At 40.2% G+C, this 25,322-nt stretch overlaps 3 protein-coding genes across 10 annotated transcripts in view; all 3 read right to left on the reverse strand.

The window, feature by feature from the left end:
- Window positions 1-985: 985 nt before the first annotated feature.
- Window positions 986-3,597, reverse strand: FGFBP1 (fibroblast growth factor binding protein 1). Its single transcript, XM_058024937.1, has 2 exons — window positions 3,543-3,597; window positions 986-1,967 (listed from the first exon to the last, which is right to left on the reverse strand). Exon 2 carries the CDS (start codon window positions 1,940-1,942, stop codon window positions 1,226-1,228), a length of 717 nt encoding a protein of 238 aa, XP_057880920.1. The 5' UTR covers window positions 1,943-1,967; window positions 3,543-3,597; the 3' UTR covers window positions 986-1,225.
- Window positions 3,598-19,471: 15,874 nt separating this feature from the next.
- Window positions 19,472-21,316, reverse strand: FGFBP2 (fibroblast growth factor binding protein 2). Its single transcript, XM_058024033.1, has 2 exons — window positions 20,652-21,316; window positions 19,472-19,816 (listed from the first exon to the last, which is right to left on the reverse strand). The coding sequence occupies exon 1, from the start codon at window positions 21,253-21,255 to the stop codon at window positions 20,665-20,667; it is 591 nt and encodes a 196-aa protein (XP_057880016.1). The 5' UTR covers window positions 21,256-21,316; the 3' UTR covers window positions 19,472-19,816; window positions 20,652-20,664.
- Window positions 21,317-23,694: 2,378 nt separating this feature from the next.
- The window catches only part of PROM1 (prominin 1), a 61,071-nt gene continuing 59,443 nt past the window's right edge, over window positions 23,695-25,322 (reverse strand). For all 8 annotated transcript variants that reach the window (XR_009114432.1, XR_009114431.1, XR_009114428.1 and 5 more), the window contains one exon: window positions 23,695-25,172. The gene's annotated coding sequence lies outside the window, so the exon portion shown is untranslated. The remainder of the gene's footprint in view (window positions 25,173-25,322) is intronic.

Genomic DNA, 25,322 nt, shown 5'->3' on the forward strand with positions numbered 1-25,322 from the left:
ATTTTCTCAAGAGACAGAAATCCTAGTTTAATTTGTTAGAAATTATCAGGGAAATTGTTTTTCATAAAAATTTCAAGTTTCCTCAAGTGGATCACTAGCAAAGACCATACTTCTGTGCTCAGATCCACAAGAAAAGTGTAAGCGGTATTCAAGAAAAGCATAAGTATCTTACAGTTCTTCCAGCTGAATTTTCAAAAATTAGCAAAGATCAGTTGTCATTATTTAGCTTTACATTTTTTAAAATCTTTGTTCTTGGAATTTTGTGGCGGGTTTTTATGTTGTGGGTTTTTGTTTGTTTGCTTGTTTGGGTTTTTTCATTAGACTTCATCTTCAACACAGATGAAGTTTAATGAACAGATAAATATTAGTGTCCTCCATACAGAAAAAATAAAATAATATAGAATTTCAAAAAACCCTGCAGGCAGTGTTGAATATGAGCTCTTTATTTGCTGAGTAAGGGATCCAGTCCTGGGCCTGTGTACAACCTGTATAACTCATTCTAGCCCCTGTTTACCTACCAGAAAGTTGGTACAATGTGCTTCAGACAGTAGGAGAAAAGAGGGAATTGGTGCTGTCAAAGTGTTTTGACATCCTTTGGTGAGATTAAAAACAGAAGATTTTCACACTTATTGACAAGTCAGAAAATTTTGTTGCCCTTCATTACTACAATGGTGAAAATCTAATGATAATGTAGCTCGCTATCAAAAGCTGAAGTCTGCAAAGCTGCAGAAGTGTTTTTAAAACTACTTTTAAACAACACTTCACATAGATATTCTGGAAACTCATTCTTTAACTAAGATATATTTCACTTATAGAAAAATCTAGTAAAACACAGAGAGAGGGAGGAAATACTTTTAATGTATTTCAAAGTTTATTTCTCTTAATATTTTTTAGGTCGAAAGCATGGTACATTACCAAGAAGTGCATGGCACTGAATTCATCCCTTTGGCTAGCACAGCTCACAGAGGGCCAAGGAGATGACTGATACACTTCTGCACAGAGCATGTAACATCCACTGGTAACACATCCATTGGGAAGCAATCTGTGGGCACATAGCATCTATAACATCTTCAAATGTGGTAGTCTGTTGTGTATATACAAAATCAGAAAAATATATTCCTTCTTGCTTATATACACTATAAAACATAAGAATAATATCTGGGATGGTTTTCAGTAACTTAAAAGAGACCAGACTTTCCTGATTTAGAGCTTTAGAAACACCTCCTCAGCATCGCTTGTCTTGGACCATTGTGATAAAAAAGTTGCAGAAGGAAAGCAAACCTTCTGGACAGTATTCCTCAGCCACCTTTTTCTGGTCAATGTAATCTACATCTTCCACACAGTCTTGAGGACTCTGTTCCAGCCTTTTTTCAGTCACAGAGGCATCTGCTGGAGCCTGAACAACTTCTTTGGTGTGATGCATTGTGTTCTCTCTGGCAGGACCCTCTGCTGTTAGCAGGCTTGAGTGAGTCAGCCTGAGGTGAGCACTTCGTGGGCCTTTCCTGCATAATTTGGATTTTAGTACACTTTTGGGGTCTTGACAAATCTGCTTCTGCTTCTTGAGGGATCGGGAGACTTGTCTCCAGTAGGATTTCTGGTTTGCTGCATACTGTGCACAGCCAGAAGGGTCTCCAGAGAACTCACACCAGAACTCACTGTCCCCCTGCCTGCACCGCACCTGCACAGTAACAGCGTTTGTGTCCAGCACTGACCACGTGCACTCAGCATTTTCCTTGGTTTCAAACTTGCCTTTAGGAGATGATTTTCCTCCTTTTGATTTCTGCCCCTTTTCATTTCCTTGTTTAGATTCCTTTTGTTTTTTTCCACCATGTTCTATGCCTTGTCTTCCCTTTTTTCTTTCCTTCTGCCTTTCACAGTTGGCCAGGAGCATCTGGGAGACCAGCATCAACACACAAAGGAGTCCAAAGCTTTTGATCCTCATGGTCTCTGTCCTGCCTGGTATCTTCCTTCAAAAAAAAAAAAAAAACAAGACAATAAAAAACCTTTTCACTTAATGCTATATTACATTTGACAGTTGAAGTTTTTTCAAACATGGCATTGCACTGCACTTTGGTACCTATTAAAGTGATGTTATCAGCAAAATGATCTGTCCTTTGTGTAAACAATACCTGGTTTAAATACCATTATGAATTACCCTTGTGAGAGGCTGTGGAGTAACTTTCAGTTACTTTATCTGTGCAATGGGGAACAGAAGAGTCACTGCCAGGGCATGCTACAGCCCAGTGACTGAAGTACCTTAATTAAAATCTTTTCTGCAGTCAGTCAGAGAAGAAATTTGGACTTTGGATTTGTCAATCTCAGATGGATATCTTAAATTATAACAATAAAGCAGTTGTTCCCACAATCTCCTATGTTGTGAAATGACTCATAAGCATTTTTGACTCCAACCTCTGGCTATTCTTCAAAAATATCCCGGACAGAAAGGAAACTGTTGGGTTCAAGTTGAGGCAAACTATTTTGTAGGCATCCTGAAAATCTTTGTAATTCACTGGTTATGCCAGTATTTAAATTTGCTCTGAAAAAAAATTTGTTGTCTTCGTTGGTTATGGTTGTCTTTCCAGACAGCAAAAAGTAACTCTTGATGCATTCTTTTCCACCTTGACTGCTAGACAAAGAGAACTACCTTTTTGCTGTCGAAGATAACCTGCAGAGTACTGGGCCGTGCTTAAAGCCACCAAATTTCAGGCATAAATGTGCAACTTCAGTTCTGAAATTTAGCTAGTTAGCAAATTATTGTCAAGGTGATCCCTGCATCTGCACAGAGCATGCTTATTTCTGTAGGTGTTTGCCTTTATAAAACAGCTTTCAGGATGAAAGAAGGGCTTAAACCTGGTATTTTGATGATCAAAATCCTAAATGTATTTTTAAGATGTTTCCATCATAGTTATCTCTGTAGCCAGGTTTTTGTGTTAGAAAGCAAAAATGAATGTGCAGCCAGGCTAACAAAGAATCTATTTCAGCATTCAGTTATCGGCAAATATTGAAATAATCTAAATATCTAAGTAATCTAAATATCTAAATAATCTAAATTAATGTAAATGAATTTAGAAAGCAGAACACACAGGTAGCAGCTTCTATGAGCAGGCTGTACTTAGTTTTCACTAGACTTGCTTCATGCCCTGTGCCATACCCAAATCTTCCTTCCATGGACCCCTCCTTTGGGAACCTCATGTGGCACTCATGGTTCTGTTGCAAGCACAGCAAACACAGCATTCAGTTATCTGCAAATATTGAAATAATCTAAATATCTAAATAATCTAAATTAATGTAAATGAATTTAGAAAGCAGAATGGACAGGTAGCAGCTTCTATGAGCAGGCTGTACTTAGTTCTCACTCGATTTGCTTCATGCCCTGTGTCATACCCAAATCTTCCTTCCATGAACCCCTCTTTGGGACCCTCATGAGGCACTCACAGTTCCATTGCAAGCACAGCAAACACAGCATCAAATGGATCGGGATTTCCCAGTGCCCTCCTGCTGCAGGTGGGGCAGGGCAAAGGGAAGGTGAGTGCAGCGCATACCTTGCAGGGGCTGGGACACCCAGGCACAGCTCCCGGTGCGATTCCCTCCTGCAGAAGAGCCGGAGCTGCTGCAGGAGCTGCGGGTGTTTATAAAGGCAGGGACACGCCTTCGGGGCTCCACAGGGATTGTTACAGCGCAACAGGGCTCTGCAGGGCCATGCTCACCCGCCTCTGACACACCTCCCTGGAACAGTGCCAGTCCTCATTCCCTGCACAAAAAAAGCACCTGGCTATGGGGGCGGCAAGGTGAGCTTGCGTAATTTGGGTGTTCCTTTGGCCAAGTCCTTCCCTGCTCTTGAACAATGATAAGAACTTTATCAGATCATGAGCTTCTCTTTTACCAGCTATTGAGGGATGCGTCCTGCAATGCCCTCAACATGTTGCACTGTCATTGTGCTTAGCAGAATTTGATAATGATAATGAAAACAATTCCACAAAGCATTTCAAAGTTACCTTTTGAACTTTTTGTTACCCCGTGTCACAAAAACTGGCACTGAAGAACTTCAAACACCCAAAATAAGGAACTATTTGAGTAGTAAGGAATACCAGTCCAGAGGAGGGCCACTAAGTTTATCAGAGAGCCGCTCTCCTGAGAGCACAGGCTGGGGCAGGAGAGTCAGCTGGAGAAGAGAAGGCTCCAGAGATTTTCCAGCAGCCCTTCAGTGCCTAGAGGGGATCTACAAGAGAGCCAGGGAGGCACTTTGTACAGAGCATGCAATAACAGGACAAGGGGTGATGGCTTTAAACTGACAGAGATTGGGATTAGATAAAATAGGAGGAAGGAAGTTTTTTATAAGGGTGGTAAGACACTGGATAGATTAACCTGAGAGGTTGTGGACTTCCCATCCCTGGGAATGTTCAAGGCCAGGCTGGATGGGCTCTGAGCAAACTGGTCCAGGGGAAGGTTCCCTGTCCATGGCAGGGGGCTGGAGCTAGATGGCATTTAAAGGTCCCTTCCAATCCAAACTATTCTAGGATTCTCTGATTGTATGACTGCATTTAGGACAGTGTCCATAAGCATGAAACTCAGAAACAAATTCAAACTCCTGCAAAATTAGTGACAGACAGGTCTAAGGTTCAGCTGCACAGCAATGGTCTATGTTCCCCCCTCTCTGCCAACTTTTGTGTGTGAAAGGTGTGTGTTACATCATTATGGGACCAGATTGAAAGAAAAAGCATTAGATAAATCTAAAAACACATTCAGAGCTGGAGAGAGGAGTCCCTCTTTGTAGCTTGGTTGCTTCAGGTTTATTGAAGAAATGTAAGGCATTTGTTGTACGTGCTTGGGGAATATCAGAATAAAAGAAGGTTGCAAGAAGAGAGAAAAGCAGAAACTGGTGTAAGATATAGACAGGCATTCATCTTTGGTTCTTTCCCATCCAGTGTAAATAGAATTATATGAAGGGACAGGGCTATAGGCAAGGCATTGTCTAGACTGGTTTGGCAATGAGGAGACTGCTAACTTTCTTTAAAAAATCACAAACAAAAATTAGGAAGAGAGAGTGCAATTCTGCAACTCATGCAGGACAGAAATGCAGAGAATGGGATGCATTTACTTGAAAACCAAAGAGTTTGATCTGTATATCAGAGCTATCTCCCAAGACATGTCTGCTTTTTGATTGAGTTCAGCCATTACATGCCCTGCACACTTTTGATTGGCATGAGTATGTATGAAACTATTTGCAAGAGTCCACTAAATGTGAAAGATTTGTAGTTAACACTGGCAAGGGATGATGAATTAGGGGCAGGGATGACTCAGGGATCAGAAAATAAATAATAATGTGTGGTGGAATGGAATCAGAGAAGTAGGACAATGCAAGAGGTAAGTAAGGCAGACATTGTCATGCCCAGGAATCCTAAACCAATACCCCACAGTAGGCACAGCACCATCTGAAGCATTTAGTATATTGTGGGATCCTCAAAACTGCAGCTGCATTAGTGTGGCTGTGTGCTGCAGCTAATGAGCCTCTCATCAGGGCTAATTACCCTGGGGACAGCATAAAACCAAAGGGCCATGCTAAACTCACGTTCTGGTACTAATTTAGGTGCAGTTTTAACATGCCTGATTACTTGGGCAAACACAAATAAACATATAAATTAAAATATTGGCAGATGAGGGTATAGGTTCAGCTATGAGAGCTTTGAGCAAGCTGCTCTTTTGGCAAGAGACTGCCAAAGCCAAAACCCTCACCAAACTGCCAAAGCCAAAACCCTCAGCAAGCCAAAAACCTCACCAAACCACCTTCCTACTGCAGCTGAACTATGTGTCCAGACAGGTAAGAGAGGGAGGTTACAAGTATTGAAGAACCATGGGAAATGTGACCAAGCACTGATTTACAGGAAGGAGCTATTTGTTCCTGTTCCAGCTCTGTCACACACTTTCTCAGAGATATTCACTAGGAGATGCCAGATGTTCTTCACCTGGAAAGGGAAAGTTCTTGCAGGTGATGTTGCAACAATTTTTTTGTCTGCATTTACAAAATGCCATTTATTGGTGAAATTAACCACAAGGTATTGAAAATATTTAAGCACTCCACCATTCATCACTTTCAAAATTCCCTGTTTTGATGGCTTTGACAAGCAAAATAAGTTTCAATGTCAGTGTTAGTTCAGCTGCTCAATGTCAATGGGACATATGACCCTACTTCACAAAAATGGGGGAAGACAGCTGGAGAAAAGGCTGCAAAAGTGAAAATCTGCTTTCTGTTCCTTTGGTGCTCCCTCCCTGAGGTTGTGGCAAGCTGGACATGTCAGCTCTTCCCATCTGTGGTGTGCAGGAGCTTCTCTAGAGTTCTGCAGTCAGGTGTTTGTTGACATGGGCACCATCATCTTTGAGATAATCTGTCTGAGCCAGCTGGAGCTCCTGCCTGACCTGCTTAGATGATTTAAAAATCTCAGGAAACCAAGATTTACATATTTAGGTGCATAAAAAGCAGCCTCAGCCTATGGAGGTTGGTCTGGACATCAGGGAGTTTTATTGCTATGCCCTCAGAATACCTTTTTTGTTTGGTTGTATTAGATAATAACAGATGTTTTGTGGATGTCTCCTACTTACCTGGCATGTAGTACACATTCATCCTGTACCTCAGAAATCCTTCTGGGAGCTGTGCTATCAGGCGATCAGAACAGCCACTTCCTTCAATTTTCATCTTTAAAAGAAAGTACACAAAATTAAATTATGAGCTCAATTTCTTAGATGCTTAATTAGTAGCTAATTGCCAACAAAAAAGTTGATGCAAAAACCTGTTTATAATATCATTTCCAAAAAAGCATTTTGTCCTTTCTGTCATGCAGATCTTAAAATACCCCTTAGCTGTGCCCTTTGCTGGGCTGAAATGCTGTTTGCTTGTAAACTGCATGCACAGATTTGCCCCAGAACAAACAGTGCAGACAATTCATCAAAAGACAATTTGATCCATGCAACAAATGGCAAAGCTGAACAGCCAATTTGGCAAGGTAAAACTTATGGAAAGCTGTTTAGTTATTAAAATAAAAAGGCATGGGAAAAAATTGGCAACACTGGCAAATAAATGTAGTCATTGAGAATTACAAACATAGACACTCAAATCCCAGTGTAAATTCTGTATGGAAAATCTCAGACCAGAGATACTCCTGTGCCTTTTGTCTCAAATTTCAGACAGGTAATTAGCATCTTTAGTTTTTCATCAGAACTGTTATAATTAAATCAATAATTAAATTCTGCTGTTTAAGCAAAGAGAAGAAGAGGTTTCATGCTTATTATTATGTTACGATTCATTGGTGTGGAAGAAGCACAGTATTTTCTCAGCTAGTTCTTATTGCTGCTTAAATATTATCCACATATATGTATTTTTTATATAGGAAATTATTATCATTTATACTATTAGTTGCAGTGGTGCATTATTTGCAAACTGCAGTTTCATGTGGTGTCTTCCCTGTGACATCAAGAGGCTCCTGTTCATTCATAGCTTTTTCCTCACAGAATAAAAACTAAATTTTATAAACAAACAGTAAAACTTTTGTATATAAAATTTATATTTTTATATAATATATATTATATATATTATATATATTATATAATATATATTATATATACTATATATATTATATTATATTATATTATATTATATTATATTAGATTATATTATATTATATTATATTATATTATATTATATTATATATATTATATGTATTATATTATATGTATTATATTTATAAAATTTATATTTATAATATTTATTTGTGAATAGTAAATGGTTGATTGGACTCCTTTGACCATCTAAAAATAAGGTTCCATAGAATATCAGCCATTTGTCAGTCATCAGTGTGGCAACAAGATGTTTTTCTCTGTGCAAATGCTCAGGCAGAATGAATTAAAACAGACCCAGGATCAGTGATGTGAAGAGCTGCTTACATTTCAAATTAAGGTCCATCAATTCTGTCAATTCAATTCAATACAAGCACTCAAACAATTTGTGGTGTCTAGGCACACGCATCATCAATATGGAATTCTGGCTGTGATTAAAACCAAGCAGCCAGTTCTGGTGCTGTTCACTGAGCAAACACAGCAGGCCCTGGCTGTAGGTGCCATCACTTCTGCAGGAATTCCTGCTGAAGGACCAAGTGTGATCATGGACAGGAGTGGCGGCCCCAGCTCTGCCCCCCGAGCAGTCACTGTGTGCAGGGACTGAGGGCTGCTCTGAGGGCTGCTCTCTGGCACTCCCATCCCTGGGTGAACAAGGACTGAGGGCTGCTCTCTGGCTCTCCCATCCCTGGGTGATCAAGGACTGAGGGCTGCTCTCTGGCTCTCCCATCCCTGGTGAACAAGGACTGAGGGCTGCTCTGATGGCTGCTCTCTGGCTCTCCCATCCCTGGGTGAACAAGGACTGGGGGCTGCTCTCTGGCTCTCCCATCCCTGGGTGAACAAGGACTGGGGGCTGCTCTCTGGCTCTCCCATCCCTGGGTGAACAAGGACTGAGGGCTGCTCTCTGGCTCTCCCATCCCTGGTGAACAAGCTTCAGGTAAGGAGCTGAAACTCCATTTCCTGCTCGACTCTGTGAGCTGAGGAGTAACCAAAGGCAGTGAGCTATCAGCCCTGAGTGCTGCAGCCCTGTCACACAGCAATAAAATACTTGTCTCACAGGCAGAGACACCTTCACCAGCTCTTCTGCATCTCCCTGCCTGTGCCCAACACGTCAGAAAATGATTCCATGGCCTACTGGCCTTTCTCTGGAAGGGGCTGTTTAATTTAAAATGTAGTGATGGTCTCAGTGCATTGAGGTCTGCTAATTAATTATTCTACATGGAGGCACAGTTACTTGAAAGAAGTAAAAGCAAACTCATCAGTTAACAATTTTCAGTTACTTCTGACCTGGGATTAAATTCATACTAGTTAAATAAATATTTTTTAAAGGCATCATTGAGATGCCTCTCTTCATTGAGACTTTAGCACCATCCAGTTATTTCACAAGCTGGCCAAAACTGACAACTGAATTTGGCAGAACAGCACCCATATGAAAACTAATATCATGAAACCCAAATAAAAAGAAACAAACACTAGTTAATTCAAACAAGTATTAACTGTAAGTAAATCAAAGAACAACAGAAATCAAATGATTGTTTTATAATTTAAGCTAATTAAAAAAGAGCAATTTACAAGATTAAATAGTAAGGTTATTTTATAGCAAACTCCAGTTCATGCAGAGGCTCACATTTACATTTAAGAACTAAATTCCTCAGACATTAATAAATTGAGTGAAAGCTGCTGCTTCATATAGTGGCTATCTCTATGTGAAATTAGCAGCTTAATAATTTTATCCATCATTTTTAAGCCCAGTATTACTGTTTACCTGCTTCATCTATGAAGTCAGTAGTTTTTACTTGTGGTGCTTCTTTATTTACGTGATGCATTATCCTGGCAGCGTTCTGATTTAGAGATCCTGGCATTTGTTGCCACCAAGGTTCTGCTCCCAGCTCCTGTGTGCACTCAGCAGTGGCTGATCTGTCACTGAGCTGCTCTCTGACCCTGCTGGAGCAGGCAGAGCTCGCTCCCAGACCTGCAGAGCACTGCTCTGTCTCTGCAGGCAAGGACAGCGGGGTTTCCACAAAAACACAGCTGGGTTTGACTCATTCAAGCAGATCCAAGCCCGTGATGGTCATTAGGAATGTTTCTGAAATAGTGAGGAAATTCCTCTTGTTTAATGAGATAATACAGAGAAAAAAACCTGCACATTAAAGAACACCCAAAATTTTGATGCTAAATGGAGCTTACAAAGGGTTTTGCCTTGGCAGGAGGCGGCCGTCTGAATTCATACAAGGAAAATTTGAGATGTCTCCTCTCCCTTAATTTTATCGTGGAAGTATGTCAGACTGACCTTAAAAAAGTTTGCTTGACATTGAAACAATTCAAAGAAGTATAAATATTTGCCATTAAATAAACATGATTATCCTCTTCTATACAGGACCTTAAATGCTGATGCCATGATAAGAATGATTGTTGGTATACAAGACACAAGAGTTGGTGGTAAATATATTCAAATCTAAGCAGAGCCTAAGATTTTGATTGTTTCTGATAATGCTGCAGGATCACCAAATAAGAGATGGTATTTGATAGGTAAAAAACCCAGAACTGTTTTTTTCTTCTTCTGAGGATTTATCTTTCACAGAATACAGGGGATACATTTTATATAGAAAGAAAAAAATCTCATAATAAAAATAACATGAAATAAAAGGCTATTAGACTGAAATGTGTTTGATAGTGATCTTTCCAATATCTGGAAGGACTCACCTGAAAACCTGAATTTGTATATTTTCATTTACTTTTGGCTCTAATACAAGTTAATCACATCTCTACCTTAAGCACAGCTAAACATTCTCCAAGAACAGTCATTTCAAAGTCCTGTGGTTTTATTTGAGCAGGTTGGCTGCTAGATATATTAGCACAGATTCATGATATTCAGGACAGGCTCAAGTTGGTTTGGCAGCCAGGGGAAAAAACTGATTGCTGTCTTGCTCTGCTAAGAGTTCCACAGCTTAGAGCACTGCAAGAGCCTCTCTGTCTGATCAGAAATACAAAATCAGACAAAGGATGGAACTCTTACAGAGAGATGAGGTGAAGTGAGTAAAATGACAAGATGCCACAGTAAATTATTGACTGACTTTAGTCGGCTCAGGGTAATTGCAAGTCATGCACTTGTGAGAAGGCAGAAATGGAAACATTGCATGAAATCATCAGACAGCATCAGTAGAACACAAGGGATTGTCCTGCTCCCGCCAAGCCCTGAGCCTGGTGCTGCTGCAGCCCCTTCCAGCTGTGATGAGAGCCTGAGCTCTCTGTACAGCACTGCAGGGAAAAGATGCCCATGTGCTTCCAGCTGAAAAGCAGAAAAACATTTTTGCATTAAGGCAATACTTGTAGAGTTACTTCAGGAGGATGAAGGTAAGAAATGAGATTCAGCCCTCTTCTAGTTACAATCCAGCTTCTCATAAAGGTAAGATTTATTTTTCTTAGTGGGAAATTTAAATTACTTAGGTATTTGTTTTGGGATTTTTTCTGATGTATGCACTGGTCAGTACTGAATTACTTTGTGTAGACACAGCAGGAATACTAATTGATCCTGCCTAGGTGAAGGGAACCAAGATCAGCAAAGGAAGTATGGAACATTTCAAATACTGACTAGATCAGTGGTGAAATTCTTCCACACTGTGAAGTTGTTGCAAAGTGACACAAGGATCAACATTAATGGAGTTGAAGACAGAGTGTGTACAGGCCAAGATGTGGTAAAACAGAGAGACATTCTTCCATAGCTGCTGACAACTTCTTCTGAGGTTGTGTCTGATCTGTAAACCACATGTGATCTGAACCTTTTACTTTCAGAAATCAAAGGCACTTGGATTTCCTTTCTAGTTTTACTCTAATGCAGTCCTGGTCACAATACATGGACTTTCAAAACTCTGGTAATTATATCAGTGATAACTCTGGTCTTCATCTACTCTCATGACCCTTTCTATATAGCTTAAGTCTGTAAATAAATTAAGCTGTATCAATAAATATGTATGTGCACATATATAATTAATATAATGTAATGTAATGTAATGTAATGTATAACATAATATAACATAATATAACATAATATAATATAATATAACATAATATAATATAATATAATATAACATAATATAATATAATATAATATAATATTATATTATATTATATTATATTATATTATATTATATTATATTATATTATATTATATTATATTATATTATATTATATTATATTATATTATATTATATTATATTATATTATATTATATTATATTATATTATATTATATTATATCTATAATGTAATAGGCATTGAACAAATTCTTTCTTTCTTTTATGGTCATCAATATTAGTGATTTTATTTGTGAATTTTTTGAAAAAACTGTTGTGTATTCTGTGTGGAGAGGGAAGAATGGATGGTTCCACCTTGACTAAGAAACCATACTGCATAAACTCTCTTGAGTTTATCACTGCCTTATAATTTTAGGACTGGTTCCAAGCACAGCAAGATGCTTCTAGCACTTGCTATGGAATAAACATGCATTCCATGCACACTTTTTAAGTACAGTGGGAAAATGGAAACAGGAACCAAGAAATTGTTCCAGGAAAAGGAAACCAGGAAAGAGGAGAGGAAAACCAGGGACTTGGTGGTGTAGGAGACTGTGCTGGGTCTGGCTGGGAGGGATGCAGCTTTTTATAGCAGCCCATATGGTGCTGTGTTTCAGTGAGTGACTAGAGCAGTGCCAACAGCATGCCCGTGTTTTTGCTGTCACTGAGCAGCACAAGGGCCCTCTCTGTGTCCCACTGTGCCCCCTTTCTCAAGGGGTGTGCCAGGGCCAGGGCAGGAGAGCTGACCCCAGGGATGTTCCATGCTGCAGGTCACTGCCCACAGCAGTCAAACTGGGGCTTGTCCCTCCAGAGTAACCCAGCTTGAGACTCAGTGGGCACCAGCCTGCTTGGGGGAGGTGTAAAGAAAATGTCTTTGCATCACTTGCTGTTGTTTCTCCCCTTTCCCTTCACTTATTATAATGTATTTACCTCTGCCCACATTCCTCCCTCTCTATTTCTCTCCCAGTTCTCTCCCCCATCCCACTGGAGAAGGAGAGTGAGTGGCTGTGGGAGGCTTCACTGATGCCTGGGCTCACCCATCACAGAGACATAAATCCTGCAAATAAATAACAGGAATTTTTATTTCAGTGGATTCCAGGCGAAAAGGAACCAACACAGGGTTCACTCCCAGAGCTTTTCTGTCACTAAAAAATGCTGCATTGACACTGCCTTGGCTCCTAAACCCCAGCATTATCCCAGCAAAGACAACAGGAAGGTGCAGTCACAGTTGTAACAACTATTTGACTGAGTTAGATTATTCCTTCTTCTTTTGAAGAAGCTATTTCAGCTCCATAGAAAAAGTGGCCTTGGGCTAACACAAGCTATCCCTCCACAAGGCAGGTCAGCTCCAAAATGTGACCTGACCACTGGCAGGATTAGCCATGAAGTTCATCCTCCATGATCCTTGGGTCATCCCTGAAACCCAGTATAAGCTGCAAGGCTCCAGAGCTCACATCTGGAAGGGGCTCTGAAAACTCCTGCTGGAAGCTCAGCAAGGCAGAATAAAGACCACAGAGTCTGCATTTCACAGCTGCTGTGTGGGCTGGCAGCTCCCAGCACTTCCACATCTGACACAGCCTCTGAGAGCACAAAGAAAGGACAAGGAAGTGGAAAAATCTTATTTGCCATTCTCATTTTAGTGATCTCAGCAGGTTCAGGTATGAATAGAATAGAATAGAAGCCAAAGAAAAAAAAGTAAATAAGTTTCCTCATCCATCTTTCTGAGTTTTAATGCAACTTGTCAGGGTCAGCAAAAGCTGAAAGGATGCACATACCTCAACATTTATGATAGATTTGGGGGTTGCTCAGTTAACTTAGAGGACATGACATCTCTTGGATCATTTCTAACTCTACAGCTCCTCCATGTGGAGACCATCAACAGACAAGAAATTAATAATCCTAAACATTAGGTATTAATACATTTCTAATGGTTTTGCAGAGAGCTAGAAATATTCTAAATATTTAGGATTTTTTATGAGTATTTAGGAATAATTCAGTCCTTTTCAGCCAGAACTTTTATGAAAATGAGTGAAAAGCACTGCATCAGAATATCACTGCTGAAGGTGCAGCATTGCAATTTCAATTCCAGTTTAAATTACCACTTTCCCCTCTGATATCAGATGAATGGACCAAGTGTCCTTTTACTCATTTTTAATTCTATTTGTTCTTCTGTGTAGAGGAATCTCACATCGATGTCCTGCTTCATGCCAGCAGGGAATTCAGGGACTTTTCTCCTGCAGTGGGTAAAGAGGACCTGAGTTAACAAACCCGCTGGTTGGGAACAGGGCTGAGGGCTGTACCTGTTAAAGAACAGCATTCCCATATCCACTTCCCACTTTGTCCATCCTCAGCCTTCAGAAACTGAGTCATAAACTGTTTAAAACAATCTTTAATTACTAGATAGTGAGTGCTATATGGGTATGATTGATGACAAATGACCAAGGCCAAACGACTGCAGGTTCTGCAGAGGGATCTGGACAGGCTGGATCAGGGGGCTGAGCTCAGTTTTATGAGGTTCAACAGGGCCAGGTGCCAGGTCCTGCCCTTGGTCACAACAATCCCAGGCAGTGCCACAGGCTGGGGCAGAGTGGCTGGAAAGCTGCCTGATGGAAAAGGACCTGGGGGTGCTGGTGACAGTGACTGAACACGAGCCAGCTGTGCCCAGGTGGCCAAGTTTGACCTGGTTTGTTTCAGAAATAATCTGGCCAACAGGACCAGGGCAGTGATTGTCCCCTGTCCTGGGCACTGGTGAGGCCACACCTCAAATCCTGTGCTCAGTTTGGGGCCCCGCACTGCAAGGAAGATGCTGAGGGGCTGGAGCATGTCCAGAGATGAGCAGTGGAGCTGGGGAAGGGTCTGGAGCAGAAGTTCCACGAGGAGCAGCTGAGGAAGGTGGGAGTGTTTAGTGTGGAGGAAAGGAGGCTCAGGGGAGTCCTTATCACTCTTTAGAACTCCATGAAAGGAGGTGGTAGCCAGGTGAGGGTGGCCTCTGCTCCCAGGTAACAAGTGACAGAACAGGAGGTCATAGCCACAAGTTCTGCCACAGGTTTAGATTGGATATGGGAAAAATTTCTTCACTGAAAGGTTGGTCAGGTACAGGTACAGACAGTACAGGTACAGACTGCCCAGGGAAGTGGTGGGATCACCACCCCTGAAAGTGTTCAAAAGCCATGTCATGTGGCCCTTGGGGATGTGGTTTACTGGTGAACAGGGGTGCTAGGTCAGGATTTCACCTCAGATCTGAAAATAAATGGAGCTACCCAATTCCTTTTGACAATGGTATTTTACAGTGTAGCTGAGCTCAGCAAAGTACCCTTAGACCTGCCTCATTTCAGCACCACTAAAAGTCTAAAACTGCTCCAAAGTAGGTCAAGCTGCTGACTGAAGTGTTCTGTATGGTCTACACCTGAACAGGGCTCAATGGCTGACCCACTGCTGTGGTGAGACGGGTCAAGAATAAAAACTGCAACATTTGGACAGCTTCTGAAAAGACAAAAAGAGATTTTTGAAGGTCAACAAAACTCATGAAATTATCTCACAAAATAATTTAAACCATAATTTATTTAAGTATTACATAAAGGGTAAAAGCCACTTTATTCATTGCTGTCTTCTTGCCATATAGACACTTGTAAATTTTACTTTTGGAATAATCAGTGAAACCTTGGCATCATCAAAGGCCCTTTCCTGTTAACCCATCATTGTGTTCTCTGTTGAGCCAGCTACTCCAGACTAGCTGCTTAGTATTTGTACAAAGCTTTTTTAAAATATAAAACCACTAGGTTTTAAATATTATTTTTGTTCCTCTCCTTATCAGCTTTTTGTTCCTTCTCCAAATCATTATATTCAAGGTAATGAACGGAAAGAAGTGAAGAGTAATGGTTTTAATTAAGTATAAGCTTAACTAAACCAGAGAAACACTGCTGCATTCAGATGGGAGATTTGTACTAAAGCCATTGTAAATTTCTGGAGTGTAAGAAACAGGGGGTCTTCTCAGTGTCTCTCTGAGAGCACCCACGTTGGAGTGGGGTGAGAGGGGAGGATGGGGGCAGCACTCCTGCCCTCCTGCTGGGCTGTTTGGCAGAGGAAATGGAGAGGTCAGAGCCTGAATTTTTCTCACCATTTCCTTCCTTGTGGAGCTCCTAGCCTAGCCCCTAGGCACATTCCTCACTTCATTACGGCTGCATTTGTTGGAGTGCCCTCATGTTACACCAGTAAGACAAATAAAGGGGCGACCAATGTCAGCACCAGCACATTAATTTTTAGGGGTCGCAGCAGCAGTGACAGAGCAATGCAGGGTATTTACATCTGCAGCCAGCAGAATCTCAAAGGACACCTCTGTTTCCCTGCCTGACTACGGCCATTGTGAGCCCTGGGGCAGCAGGAGCCCCCGTGGGAGGGGGGCTGTGGTGAGCAGGGATTACACAAACACTTCCACAACCTGCTGAGGAGGGCAGGGAGGGGAGCACCAACTTCCTCTCCACATCACACATCTGCCTAATTTATTCTTGCTCTGTACATACAGCAGCATAGCTGCTCTGGAAATCCAGGCCTGGCCTCCTGCCTGTCATTCAAGCAGTTTAATTTGTATTCAAGATGGGAAAGTAAACAACATGTCTGTGAGATAATATCAATGTCCTGTCATCTACTGACTGCACCTCCTTCACTCTGAGTTCTTACTCCTGTTCTTGTATATACCACTTCTATGTATGCACCACATAACTTTTTGCCACTGTAAAATGATCTGTGAAGTCTGATTAGAACAATTCTCATTTGCAAGAAGAAAAGCAGAGAATTCAAAAAAAATCTGTGGTGTGCCTGGCTTCCAAGAAGAAAGCAGAGACCAGGAAAAGCAACAGCAAGAGAAACAGAAAAGAAGAGACAAACACAAAGCTTCTACAGAAGCAGGAACAGCAGTGGGAAACTTTGGGGAAATTTTAGTTTTTCCCTTGTCCTTTTGTGAGAGGTATCTGTGCCTTAAATCCATGTCATATAAACTCTGACATCTACTGAAAAATCAAGAATGCAAAACCTAATGCTTGCAATTACAATGCAAGAATGACCAGAGAACACACCTAAACAATTTTCTCAGAAAACACCAGAGTGCACTACTGCATAGCTGACATCAACTCAGAGTATGCTGCTTTAAACTTTGTCCAGCTGGACTTGAAAAGCTCCACAGATGGAGATTCCAGAGCAGCTCTGAGGAATCTGCATTTATCCTCTTAATGTTGTCCCTTTCACTTAATCAGAACCTCACCCCTATGAATTTTTGACCAGCATCTCTCCTCCTATCACACACATCAGTGAAGAGCCTGGCTCTGTATTCTCTGTAGCTTTCTCACATGGATTGAGGGTTGGCTATTAAGTTCCTCCCCAAGTCTTCAGGCTGAACAAACCCATTCCCTTGGCCTTTTCTCACAGGAGGGTGCTCCAGTCCTGACCATCTGGACAGCTCTCCATTACACTCACTCCAGTCTTTTTTGGATCTTAACTTAGTGTGTCAAACACACATCCTTGCATACACAGGTTCTCCAAAGGCTTGATTTTGCTTTTTTATTTGGAGGCTTCCATTATCAAAGTAGCAAGTACTTGGGATGCTTCCCTGGAAACCTGAACATGAGGACTCTGAGGCAGGTGGATACCTTATATTGCACTGAATAAACAGCAGAAATAGCAGGCCTAGGTATCAATGGTCTCCCCACCTGCAGGAATCCAGACAAACTTTTTTGCCTGCTGCTCCTCTGTCAGGAAAATAAACACAATTCCACCTCCATTTGAATGGATTTCCTGAGGTACTTACATATACAGCACTAACTAGTTCACCTAAAAGGAATTAAACAGCAATTTCATGAATTCTTTCATGAGGCACCCAAAGATTGCACTAAACTCACCACAAACACTTCTCAATTCATCCTTTCATTAATGAATAGAACTTTCATACTCAGAAGGAAACTGAAATGTCATGATTATACATTTCTGGTGCTAAACACAATTACATGGCAATGTAGACAATACAGTCACAGTGCTCTTACACTGAAGTGGGGTATTTCAGTTAACATCCAATTTTTAAACATTTTGAAACAAGATCATTATATTTAAGTGATTTGCTGAGGCTTGCATAGCATTGTCAATGAAATGCAATCCATGGCATGCATCACCTTCACCTCTTTCTAAAAGGTGGTGTTCAACTATGGTCCTGAGCATGTTACAGAAAGCATTTGGTTAAAGGGAAGCCTTTGGTGCAAGACTTGAATTTCTGCTTTCAACAGTGAAATTTCAGGTGGTCATTCTAGGCAGCAGACTACAGGAGCCCTTTGCAGCAGAGCCCTGCTCTACTGAAATGACACACAAGCTCCCTGGCAAACAGTGTGCTGGGGTGTGACATTGTCCTCTGCTGAGCACAATTAGTGAGGGCCACAAATTTTAGATTATATCAACAGTTCTACAAAGTGACAGACAACTCTGCTGCCTCCTGAGCTCACTATGTACACAAAGGGAAGATGGCACGAAGGGGAAAATGTTCTTTTGGTGAACAGGTGAAACCTCTTCTTTTCTCCCACTAACAGTATGGTGGGTGACCAGTTGTCCCAGATTTCTCCCAATGCAAGTCACTGTCTCATTTTTGAAGTCATTCCTGCTGTGGATAGTACTGCAAAATACTCACTCTGCAGAGTGGATTTTACATCATATGTAACGGGAGTTTAAAAATATTTAAAAGCACACCTCAAGAAAACCCTCTCCTCCCCTCAACATTGCAAACAGTTCCCTAGTGTCACTTTGATGCATTGTGTGTGTTTGCAAATCAGACAATTATATTAATTTCTATGACGGAATTAGGTGAGTAGGTGTACTACTACATTTTTTACTCACAGCACAAGAGCCTGGCAATGGTAACTGAGATCACAAAAGAAAGTTAACCACATTGCATTAATGGCAGAGAAAAACACAGCTTACACATTTTATCTGCATTCAAATTATATTTCTGCCTTGTACATACAACCTCCTGCTCTGATCCTGTGTTCATGACTTGCTATTCTTTTCCATATTTATCAAGAGGTTAGGTGAAAGAAATTGATTTCAAGTTTTTGGTACAAGGCATAAAGTTTAATGATTGGACAATCATGATCTGGAATTGTGTAGTGAAAATTACAAATCTGAGTAAAGCCGCAGAAGTACTTCAGTCAACAATACCTTGCAGAAACATTGCAAGGCAAACACAGAGCACTGTTAAATTCTACAGTATGAAGAATTTCCAGGCACATCCCTGCTGTCAAACTCACTTGGGAACAAAAGGAATCATTGTTAAATAATAATCTGAACATGACTGCGTTGTAATATGACCAAAGGCCATTAGATCTCATTTTGTTTTTTTAGGAGATTTAGGCAAGTGCCCAAGCTGCCAGGTAAGTTACTTTTCAGAATATCTACTGAAACCAAACATTAATAGTACCACTAACAGGTCCTGGTAACACTGAACTCTGCAGATGCATCACTGGTGAACACTTTCCATCTGCTATGTTCAAAAATATATTCTTACATTACTCTCTGATTTCAACAGGTCTTTTTTCCTGCTGGCCAAAAATCATTATTGCAATATAAACCTCATAACATTGAAAGTATTAATATTCATGTAAACTTTTTCACAGTGGGAAAGCAGTGACTCAGACCCCTCATTTCTCTTACACATTCTACCAACAATCTCTTAAGAAACAAGTGTCAAATACTGTGACTATAAGCAAAAAGCACCTGTTAAAATTTCAAGAAAGCACACCAAGTAACTTTTCAAAAAATCTCATTTTTATTGTTTGCACTAAGTGTATCATCATTAACAGCTTTCATCTCTAACAAACTGAAGCAAGTCAATGCACACAAAAACATACACAAGGTCAAGCAGATCCTAGGTTACATAAATGCATCACACTCAGGTGTGTCACAAACCAAAGGGCAGTTAGTTCATCCTTACACTTTAAGCACAGTCACTCCAGTTTTGTGAATTTTTCAGAGCTGTTAAAAAGTTTCATTTTTTTCTCTAAAAAGGAAACAGCTAGGAGATTTATAGAAATCACTGATTTTAACCAAAATTCTTATGCCTAAATTATTACAATGCAGCAAGGACCCTTCTTCAGCTGTAATACCACTGCTCTGCAAAACAAAACAAAAAAAAAAAAAAGAAAATTAGTCACTTTGCTGTATTAGGCATAAATTATCATTAGCAGCCTAAACACTTGCCAGCTCACACTGCACATATTCCCATTTCTCACAAGTTTGCCAAGTCCACTTATCAGCTCCTGGCTTTCTCTCTGAGCTGGAACAGAAGTGGATATAAAACCAATCACTTCTGCAATAAAGGGCTTTGCCTTTTTAAATGCTGGCTGAAAACCTGAGACTTACCAAACAAGAGCCTGCATGTGATCCCCTATTGCTCTACAGTAACAGACTCACAAACCAAGACAGTCCACTTGGGTTTTCTGCAAGGGATTTATGAACTAATATTTTAGATTAAAATATTTCATTAGTAACCAGCAGTTTTGATGAATAAGCTTTATTCCCTCAGCCTCTGAATGCACTTTGTTCTAACTGAGGCAGTTGGCTGGATATGATGCATTTATTAGTTATTGTACTTCCCTGGTGTAAATCCAGAAGGCAGCACAAGAGGAAAGGAGTGACAGAAGGCAAAAATCAGCCCAATTCAAACAGTTAGAACTGAAATACCATAGATTAATAACAGATAGGGCAAACACGTCAGTACATACTGAAGACCTCACAGGAGGTTTTACAGGAGTCCTGAACCAATATGGACCACTGGAAATTTAAGCTCCCAAAATTTCAGCCCCCAAAAGCCTTGTAATGCTAGATTTTAGCAAGTGAGCTTAGCACCTCGCTGTCCACAACCTGGAGACTCCCAAAATAAATAAAAAAAATTATAGAACAGAATTACTCTCAGGGATATTCTGCTGTGCTTCCAGATTAGTTTTACCTGAAGTAAACCCTTAGCCCCTAAGGATGCCAATGATGTAGGAGCAGACACCATGCAGAGATTCCCAGCAGTGTTCCCGTGCCAGCTTCATTGCTTCTGTTTCAATTTCAGACCCTTGACCACGCTGGGCTGGGTCAGAGTTTTGCCCTGCTGCTCTCATAGGAATGGAGGCTTTCTGGACTGATTTTTCCTGGTCTGCTATCTCTTCTGGCTCCATACCAGCAGCTATTTGCCTCATGAGAGCCTCTGGGGGAGCCTTTTGGCACATGGTGGTCTTCAACACTTCCATGGGTTCGCAAGCATGCGGGACCTTTCTGAGCTCTGCTGCGATCTGATTCCAGTAAATCTTTGGGTTATTTCTGAAAGCACGACAGACTGATGGCTTGCCACTGAATTCACACCAGTAGGACAAGCCTTGGCTTTTGCATTCAATTCTAAGTTTCATCTCCTCGACATCGCCACTCGTGGTTATTGTGCAAACATCTTTGGTTTTAGTCCGAAATTTGATTTCTTCACCGTTGCTTCTTTTCTTTGGCTTCAGCTTCTGTCCCAGTCCTCCCATGCCACAGATCACAACTAGGAAAAGGAGAGCAAAACTCTTCATGGTGAGAGGAGGGAACCGAGATCCTTGAACAGCACGATCCAAAGAAGTAAAAGCAGTGAGTAAATGGAGTAAATGGCTGCTCACAATTTAAAGTCTTGGGGCACAAAGAAGCCTCTTTCCAGCTAAACACGGGATATAAGGGTTGGGCTTTTTTATGAAAATAATAAATCACACTTCAGTAGGCAAATGCCCATAATTTATAGCCTGAAGGAGTGTGAAATAACCTTGGGAGTGTGAAGTCCCAAGAAGGTAACAAGACAAGTCTTGTAAATGCAGTTAAAACACAGAACAGTTGTATAACTGAGAAGCACATTCCTATGCAGGATGAACATGTCATATTTGATTTTTAACAAATATTTTCCATTTTCCAGCTGCTTTATAGCCGTCTTCATGCTAGAGCTTGTAAGATGATATCAAAGTAAAAAAAAGATGTAAGTACCAAAGCAATCTCTGCATCTGGATGATTATAAATGTCCTGGTAGTGTAAGTGTCCTGGTAAAAAAGCTGATTTGTGGGATGGGCTTTCTGCAGATTGTCACAGTAAGCATGCAACTTTAGCTCTTCCTTTTGTCCACACATGACATGCACTGGGGATGCATGGAAGGATCAGCTGCACATTCTTTGAGCCACGTACGTACACACAGAAAAGAAATAAAGCTTAAGCAAAATAAGATATTACCAGTCTAAAAAAAATACCAAACATCTGGAAGTTTTATGATCATTTTCACATCACCAGTCACTTTTAGCCAACATAGCAAGGCAGCAGAATAACTTATCACAGTTCTCAGCAGCAGGGAACAGACTACAGAGCATGTCAGACAGGTATTTGCACTTCATCACTTTCTTTTTTTAAATAGATATTTTCCTGTTGTTAACAAGTGAGCTGTAAAAATGCTGTAAAACAAAGGCAGGATGACAGAAATACTGTAGAGTGTAGAATCCTGTCCTAGCAGTTTCTGTTGCACTAACTAAAAACAGAGCTAAGGAAGAAAAATCACTGTAACTCCCTTAGCATTCAAAAGGCCATGAGGAAAAATCCCTCTCCTGCTGTGGCAATCCACAGTACTTTTCTGGGTAGTGAGACCCCCACTAGGCACTTCTTCCAAAGACATCTCTGCTACAGCCAGCCTGATCTGACAGCTCCTGGAAAGGGCTATTGGATTGTTCAGGAATGCTGCAGTAACTGTGGGCTGCTGCAAACCCGGGGTTTGAGACTGGCCATACGTAATGGAACAGAACAGCAGTTTGTGTATTTAGTCACTCACTAGGTAGTGCTAAACAAAATACTGAGGCAAAACCATTCCTTTTAACACAGATGGCAAAGCAGAACATCATCAACAGCAACAAAAGCTTCATTAATAGAAGAGGGACAAGAGTGGCAGCCCGGATAACCTGAAAGCTGCCCGCTTGAACAAGCAGCCACCCGAACAGCCATTCTGGGTATCCTAACCTTGCTCTTCCAGTCAGTGTGCCATCAGTTTCCCATGGCTAAATACCATTTGACAGAGAGAATAACCTTGATTTCTTTTCATTTCCTCTCCACAGCTATTTTAATAACATTTTTTAGCAGAAACCTCATCTCTAGCTTCTTTCCATTAGTTCTCCTCTCTCCTTCCAGGCACAGTGGTGTGGCTCCAGCCAAGTCTTAGGGCAACAATGGCATTTACCATTCACTCTTCCATTGTTTTCTGGGGAGTCTTCTCACCCTACTGCCAGCCAGCCAGAGGAATTTTGTTACCCACCTCAAATCCCTACTGCATGCACTTGAATGCCTCCTAATATTTGACAAAAAAATGTATTGTTTACACTTTGTTATACACAACTGCACTAAGAATTTTTAGATTTGCTGAAAAGTCCAAAGCAATTAAAAAGTTAATTTATACCAGTTTCAGATCTCTTGTTCTCAAAGTTTTTCAATTCTAATCATGAGAACAAATAAACCACAAGGATAAGGAGAAATATCAAAGCTTGGTCTCAAATATATTTATGTGCTACAGCTGCTATGTTCCCACCAAGTGTTTGGCTCATTCTAATCTGACAATTCAGTCCTGTCTGCTTGTGCTTCAGATTGAACAGTTTGTGATCTCTCATATCAGTAGAAAACAACTGAGCTTTAACAAGGTAAGTTAGGATGCCAGCAGTGAACTGTGAGAGCTGAAGAACTAGCAAATGTTTAATTCTGCTGCCAGTGCCATACAGAAACAGGTATCCTGCACAGCTCATAGCCTGAATGCTACCACCTTTGCATAATTCACATTCTTGGTGGAAGCTGGAAGCTCCCTCACCCAGAGTCAAAGTTCTTCCAGTCCTTCCTGCTGTAAAAGTCAAATGTAGCAAAGATTTTTAATCAGGGTAAAAAAATTCACTCTCATAAGATTTTTAACTCTGTGCAGCTCTTCTGAGAGATGGCTCTGCAACAAAACAAGGGAGAACCAAGCATAAGGTAGTTAAGCAAGATCTGTTTTATTTAAATGAACTGGGAATATTTTCTCAAATTAAAAATAGAAACTTTTAAAAATCTGCAATTCTGAACATTACATATACACATATGCTACATACTGTCAATTAGAAATGTTTCCATTTATAACATAAAAATGAAAAATTTAAGGTTATTCCAGATTAGAGACTGGTATCATTTTTCAGCATTTCTTTAAAGTTATAATAATGATGTACAGGATTATCTCTACTTCAAGACAATGAACCCTGTTTGAAACAAAGTTAACAATACTGATAGATGAAGAGATACTATTTTAGATCAGTATATTGACTACTTCACCTGCCAGAAGGTTTTACACTGGTAACAGTTTTGGCCTTGTAGATAAAGTCTACTGTTAACTAATTCAGCAATTCAACCATTTGCCTAAATTCGGTGAAATAACTCTAACAGTACAAATGTTAACTCCAATTGCTAAAAGACTTGAATTTCAATATTGTAAATCACAGCATAGTATTATTTAGCAAAAATACTACCACTGCCTCCAAAAGAGTCACAGTGATACTATTAAGGACATTACAGAAGTGGGTGTGAAAGAAGAAAAGGAAGTTAGAGAATGTAAAGCATTCCAAAAACTGCCAACATAGGACATCCCTCATGCTCTTTTTGAGTACTACTGAACTCTAGAAAGCTTAGCCTTTTCACTATATTATGCATCCCACACACCCCCAACCCTCCCACCCAAAGTTTGTTTTTAAACTTCTCTGAAAAGTCCCTTTCAGGTCTATACAGCAAAACCCACTAAATATTAAATAATTAGGAAAAGAAAAAAAAAAAGAAAATAATAGAGGGAGAAAACAAAACTGACAAAACTGCAACTGAGCTTCTCAGACACACAAAGAGACACTGTGGACCCCATTACAATCCAAATTTAGTCCAATGTAGTCATTCAAGAGCACCAAATAGCAACACTGATCATGCTGGTAAATTCATTTGTGAAGAATATTATACAATATTAAAATCTTAACTAAACACTTAGAAGTTTTAAGAAAAATGTATATACAAAAGTCTCTGGTATACAAAATGTATTTTTATGTAAACGTGTATGTACTGTATTTAACACAAATCAACAATTTAAGATAAGAACTTGAACAACTTTAAGAGAATTGCTAGGCAAAGGCTGTTAATCTAATTAATTTACATACTGTGATGTAAGGTAGAAAGCCCAGTGTAAAAAAAGTAAAAAACCAAAAAAACATTTTAATCCAAGCCTTGAACAGTGGTATTTGAGAGGCAGTGCTCTGATCACAAAATATTCTGTACAGTAGTTTATGGCATAACATTCAATAGTACATTTGGGATTTACAGTACAGCTGACATAAAACAAGTGGCTCAGGATCTGTCAGATGAATGGAAATGCCAACACCCTTGGAAGAACAATGATGTACTCCCATGGAAGAGTCTTGAGCCTCATTTATATAGCCTGGAAATAAGAACAAAAAACAATTCAGGAAAAAATTTATAAAGACTGAATTTCTATCTAATTTAAACACAATGAAGGGATATATTTTAATACAAACATCAATATGACTGAATAACTTTTCTTGGGTTTAGACCTTACAGCATACTCCTG

This window comes from Melospiza georgiana, chromosome 5 (assembly GCF_028018845.1).
Source record: "Melospiza georgiana isolate bMelGeo1 chromosome 5, bMelGeo1.pri, whole genome shotgun sequence".
Classification (NCBI taxonomy): Eukaryota; Metazoa; Chordata; class Aves; order Passeriformes; family Passerellidae; genus Melospiza; species Melospiza georgiana.

Bases quoted from the DNA above. Each gene is read 5' to 3' on its own strand.
- FGFBP2 (XM_058024033.1), bottom strand. From the start codon at position 21,255: ATGAAGAGTTTTGCTCTCCTTTTCCTAGTTGTGATCTGTGGCATGGGA.
- FGFBP1 (XM_058024937.1), bottom strand. From the start codon at position 1,942: ATGAGGATCAAAAGCTTTGGACTCCTTTGTGTGTTGATGCTGGTCTCC.